This window comes from Otolemur garnettii, unplaced genomic scaffold (assembly GCF_000181295.1).
Source record: "Otolemur garnettii isolate 467f Iridium unplaced genomic scaffold, OtoGar3 scaffold00002, whole genome shotgun sequence".
Taxonomy (NCBI): Eukaryota; Metazoa; Chordata; class Mammalia; order Primates; family Galagidae; genus Otolemur; species Otolemur garnettii.
This window is the reverse complement of record NW_003852397.1, coordinates 53,752,442-53,758,446: the sequence shown is the minus strand read 5'-3', so window position 1 is coordinate 53,758,446 and position 6,005 is coordinate 53,752,442. Positions and strand designations below refer to the sequence as shown.

General features: G+C 39.4%; 1 protein-coding gene across 3 annotated transcripts in view; it reads right to left on the bottom strand.

Moving 5' to 3' along the window:
• MLH1 (mutL homolog 1) overlaps nt 1-6,005 on the bottom strand; it is a 56,121-nt gene that overhangs the window by 20,266 nt on the left and 29,850 nt on the right. For all 3 annotated transcript variants that reach the window (XM_003781790.3, XM_023514004.1, XM_023514002.1), the window contains exons 12-13: nt 4,272-4,645; nt 1,768-1,916 (exon numbers count right to left, since the gene is read on the bottom strand). In XM_003781790.3, the coding sequence (XP_003781838.1) occupies nt 1,768-1,916; nt 4,272-4,645 (523 nt within the window). The remainder of the gene's footprint in view (nt 1-1,767; nt 1,917-4,271; nt 4,646-6,005) is intronic.

The following is a 6,005-nucleotide window of genomic DNA, read 5'->3' as shown; positions in this document are numbered from 1 at the left end:
GTGGTGCCCAGCTGGGTTTTTCCTTTTTCTTTTTTCTTTTTTTTTAGGAGTCAGGGTCTCACTCTTGCTCAGGCAAGTCTTGAACTCCTGAGCTCAAGCAATTCTCCCACCTCAGCCTCTCACAGTGCTGGGATTACAGGTGTGAGCCACTGCGCCCTGCTGAATATAGATAAACCATTTAGATTTATCATCTTAGCTTTGGCAAGACTCCAAACCTGACCAAACTTGATGCTGGTAGTTTACACTGTACTGAAAACAGTCTGATGCTACTTAAAAATTTATTCAAACTATAACTTTAAACAACCTGTCTTATATGAGAGAGGCAAACTCTTGAAGGAAACTTAGTAAATGTGGTCACTGAGGGAGTCTGTTACTTGAAACTACTATGAGGAAGACTGCTAAATAAATCAAGTAACAGCCCACCTTTCTTAAACTACATGCTATTCAAAATTGCTTTAAAAGCTCCCAGCTTGAAAGCTATTAACAGAGGGAAATAGCAAATGAAGCAAATCTTCATGGAAATAAAAACCAGAAGCCAACTGGCAGCCACTTCTACCAATTGCAAGTACTCAGTTTTGCAAGTACAGGAAGTTTTTCTCCTGCCCACACAGAAAGACAACCTATGCGTCTTTTCCCAGATGCAAACAAAGGCCCAGAATGTTAAGAGAAGAGCACCAACAGGGAAAGGCAAGCTGAGGCCTTCCTGAGTTGGCTCAGATAAGCAGTAACTGAGACAGAGAAAATATTTAAGAGGCCACTGAGTCAGAAGCAGCTGTTTTAATTTAAAAGGTTAAGGATTCGTGGCAAAGGTTCAGATTGCTCCTTAGCTACTCATTTTCTTTTAAAAATTAATCCAGACTGTTATATTTTGAGATATATTTTTCAACAGCATTGAAATCAGACTAATTTAATCAAGAAATGTATAATAGATGAAAAGTAGAAAGGTCATGCCTAAATTATGTAGGCTTAAGTACAGAGCTGTAAACTGGAGTCCTGGGCAATGATGTCTACACTTGGATCATTACCGTCTGACTCAAAGTGGGGTGGGGTAAGGACTGTTGTGAGGGCCAATTTACTGTTACATACCTCAGTCCCTGCATCAGTCCATCCCAACATGGGAGTTCTACACTCAGGTATTCACAAAAGCTACTTCTGATGACAATGATAATAATGACAATTTAACTTTGACTTTAGGATATAAAATATCTTTTTGACTCCTTACTCTGTAACAAGTGTTTTATTTACATTTTATCTCTAATCAGAACAATAATCTTAAAGGGTAAAATTAATCTCATTTCATAGACAAGGAGAAAAAACCAAGGCATAGAAAGTTTAGGCCATGAGTTTAAGGTCACACAATAGAAATGATCAGGATCTCAACTCACAGCTACCTCCCAAGCCTGTGTACTTTCAGCAATAACATAGGCTGTTCAGTCCACAGGATAAGAATTTTGGGGATCATTATTCTGCTTTTTGCTAAGACAGAAACAAATGGAAAATCACTAAAATGACTGACTTGCTCTGACACCTACAGTTTAATGAGAATACCAATTAATAGTAATTGAAACAAATACAGACTATTTTTCCCCCTTCTCCCAAGTGAAAAATGTTTTTAAGCTGATGCTATTTTGAGTTAGTAAAGGCAGAGAGGTTTACCTAGCACACCATAGTTGGCACCCTGACAATCTGAATGCCTTCTGCATTTCCAAAACTTTAATGTTAGCAGTTTAGGCTCAGAGTCCCGGGCAAGACTTAGCACTTACGTACTCTCATGTCCCCGGTCATTAATTTCTTCCTGGAGATTCAAAATACTGGTGAGGTTAATGATCCTTCTCCGGGGGGTACAGGCTGTGGTCATTTCCTTTTGGGATTCATCTTCCACCATTTCCACATCAGAGTCTTCCCGAAGTCTCTTTCTGCAATAAAGAAAAGGAACTGGCATATCATTACTCTTCTTTTTTTAAACTTAGCCAAATTTTGTGGAGTTGCATTTCACATTGGTTCTATATAGCTGTGGAGGGATCCCTGTGTGGTATGGCCAGCAAAATTAGTTTGTTGCTTGTCTGACACTGTTTATCTGACAACCCTCAGATCCCAGCAGCTGGCCATGCAGGAAGCAGGAATCTAGAGTCTAGCCTGGTCCTGCAGAGCTGCAGGGCTTTGAGCAAGTAAGCTGACCTTGTCAAGTCTCATTCATTCTTCCATCTATGTATCTAGCAGACATTGTTGTATATCAACTACATACAGCAATAAAGAAAACAGACAAGGCACTCCTGCTCTCATAATGCTTACTTTCCAGTAGGAGAGACAGCCATAGAAAGAAGATCATTTTAAGTAGTGATAAACACAATAAGAATAAAAAAAAAAAAAAACCAAGGTAACACATAGAACAATGGGTTCAGGTTTGTTTAATTTTTTCTTTTTTTTTTTTTTTTTTGAGATAGAGTCTCACTATGCTGCCCTCAGTAGACGTGGTGTCATAGCTCACAGCAACCTCCAATTTCTGGGTTTAAGCAGCGGTTCTCAACCTATGGGTCACAAACCACAGGAACTATATTAAAGGGTCATGGCAGTAGGAAGGTTGAGAACCACTGGCTTAAGCTATTCTCTTGCCTCAGCCTCCCATGTAGCTGGGACTACAGGCATCTGCCACAATGCCCGGCTATTTTTTGTTGCAGTTGTCACTGTTGTTCGAACCCGCCAGCCTCGGTGTATGTGGCTGACACTGTAATCACTGTGCTGTGGCCACCAAGCCAACACAAAGAATAATCAGGAAGCGAGAGGAGAGGGAATGTTAGACTAAATGGACAAAGAAGGCCTCTGGCATGAGGGACAATGAGTTGAAAGTTGAGTGACAAGAGGCCAGAGCCTTCTTAGGCTAAGGGAACAGCAAGAGCAAAGAGGGTAGGTAGCTCATTCAATTCAGATCAGCCACAAGAGGCATGTGGGCAAAGCACTGGGAGTGGGAAGGAAAGTGAAGGAATGAAGGGAAGGTGGGATGAGGGTTTTAGGTTCTATCCCGAGTATAATGGGAAGTCACTGAAAAATTTTCAGCAGAGGAGCGATATAATCTGATCTTGGATTTAAAAAAATTTGAATACTGGGCGGCGCCTGTGGCTCAGTGAGTAGGGCGCCAGCCCCATATACCAAGGGTGGTGGGTTTGAACCTGGCCCTGGCCAAACTGCAACAAAAAAATAGGTGGGTGTTGTGGTGGGCGCCTGTAGTTCCAGCTACTTGGGAGGCTGAGACAAGAGAATTGTTTAAGCCCAAGAGCTGGAGACTGCTGTAAGTTGTGATGCCAGGGCACTATACCAAGGACAACAAAGTAAGACTCTGTCTCAAAAAAGAAAAGAAAAAAAAAAACTGACTACCATGTGGTAAATAAGTTCCCTAATTGATAAACGTTTATATTTGTATGTATGTTTAAAAACATTAAATGAGAGAATGTATTCCAAGTATTTGGGACACAGTAGGTGGTCAATAAATATTAGCTTTCTTAATTATTTTTTGGAAAAAATTGTTGGAAGTCATCTTGCTCGGCTGATTCAGAAATGAGCAAATTGGAGTTAAGTAACTCATCCAAGTTCAAATGGCCAGTTAGTGTCATGAGTTTTGGTGGTCATGTACCAAGTGTGGCCTTAGACAAACGATTCCACTGGAGCTTCAGGTTTAGTATGAGCACACGTTAAATAAAGAATATCCACTTGACAGAGCTCAGTGAGACAATGTTGTAGAGTACCTGCAGGGAGTACCCTGGAAATGCTAAAAATTAAATGACAGTCTTTATTATTGTTTATTCCCCTTTCCTGTAGCTCTCTTTCACCGCTAACTTGCATACTTCAGGGTGTTTTTTAAATCGATTCACAAAGTGTTTCTTCTGAAAAAAAGAGAAAGCAGCTTAAGGTAGGATGAAAAAGAATCCTCCCTATATTTTAGGCTTCTCTCTGTAGCCACATCTGATAAAATTTGTTACTAAAGATAAAAGGTAAATCTTTTGCCTTTTTTAGATTTTTCTTTCATTCAATTGGACTACTACTCCAATACTAATACCTGGAACTTTGGACATTTAAACTAATTCAACCATATCACAAGCAGGTGACTCTCAAGCCATGGTAAGAGGCAAACAGCAAACAAGGCCATAGCACTATCCTAGTGGAGGCAGAAGGCACATCAGGCAGAGAGAAATGCAAATGATTCTTGAAAAGCCAAAGTTAGAAAGCAGTTTTACTATAGAACAAAGGAGGCAAGTGGCACTTTTCAAAGACCATACCTGGGGTTGCCTGGGCTGGAAATGGGTCCTCTCTTCTCTAAACTTTCTGAAGTCCCCTTTGCTGCATCCTCCTCCAAGCTCTGATTCTTGGCAGTCATTTCAACAGGGCCTGGGAGTTCAAGCATCTCCTCATTTTGCTGAGTGGCCCTGTCACTAGAAACATCTGTCTTATCCTCAGGGACAATGGTCTGGGGCTGACTGGACTGGGGCTTGCTTAGAGGCTGCAGAAATGCATCGAGCTTCTGTTCCCGGGAATCTGTACGAACCATCTGATGGGCATAGACTTTGTCACCACTTCCAGAAGTAGATGAAGTCAGATTTGTTGTAGATTTAACTACTTCCCCAGAGGGGCCACCAAGTCCTGGTAGCAAAGTCTGTATCAAAAGAAAAGACAGTGGGGAGACTCAAAATATAAGGCTCACACATGCAGGTTCCCAAACGGAGCAGCAGCATTGGAAAAAAATTAGTACCAGGCATAATTATCATCACAGAGTTATTATTATAATAGAAGCAATTCTGACCAAACTTTGGAATATAAAGGTCTACAAGTATAAAATTGAAGAATTAAGCAAAAATCCTTACAATCTTAAAATGAGCTTGAAATGGAAATATCAATATAAGATTCTTATTTTTTTTTTGCTGCCATAGAATTTTTTTTATTGTGGTAAATTATACATAACATAAAATCTACCATTTTAATTATGTTTAAGCAAGAATTCAATGGCATTAAGTTCATTTATTCATATTATCATCACTACCATTCATCTCCAGAACTTTTTCATCTTCCCCAAATTAAACTCTAGACTTATTAAACAATACTGCCCTATTTCCCCTCCTCCTAGCTACTGACAATTAGTATGCAAATGCCTATTTTTAAATATACATATTTCCCAGCTCTGCCCACAAGAAATTCCTGAAAGCAATGACTGCCCAGTAGCAATGAGGACTCTCAAATTCTAGATTATTATCTCTAACATTCTTCACTAAAATGAACTAGAACTCCTTAGAGAAATGGCCAGTTCCAGTTCCAGGATTGGGGTGGGAAAGTATGAAGTGTGCCTACAATATCTTATCTTGCCAGAAGCAAGGAAATGATCAAGACTAATGGAATTGGGTCAAAAGGTAGAGGGCACCAGCTTCAAGGAGCTTCCATTGGACCTTAAGATAATTTAAACATCAAAAAGAAAAATGAACAAAATTGATTAAATAATGTTGCTTTGTTAATAGCAATGACAAAATACTAAAAGGGAGAAAGAGAAAGTAAGGTGGGAGGGAGAGGGTGATGGAGGGGAAGAGACGGGGGGGGGAAAAAGTCATTAAACACCACTGGAAATTGCTAGAATACCAACTCATTACTTTGAAAACTGATAACCCGTGGGATAGAATTTAGCATCTAGCCTTACTTTCTAGGGTGAACTATGTTTCAGAATAACCAAATACTTCTAACAAATGAGGGAAAGTTCTTCTATACAAAATAATTACAGTCAATTAATTCAGAAAAAATTATAAAATCAGAAAATCATAATCTTGTAATTTAATTAAATAAGTGATACAGATGATTAGTCATTAATGAATGGTAAAACCATTAAGATAAATGTTGATGGGTAACTTTACAATGAAGGGCTCAAGCTGTCATCACCTGAATCCACTGATGAATCTTAACACCATAATGACATAACAAGTCATTATGCGCCTCCTACTGGGATATAACAGAAAGTACAGATATTTGGAACC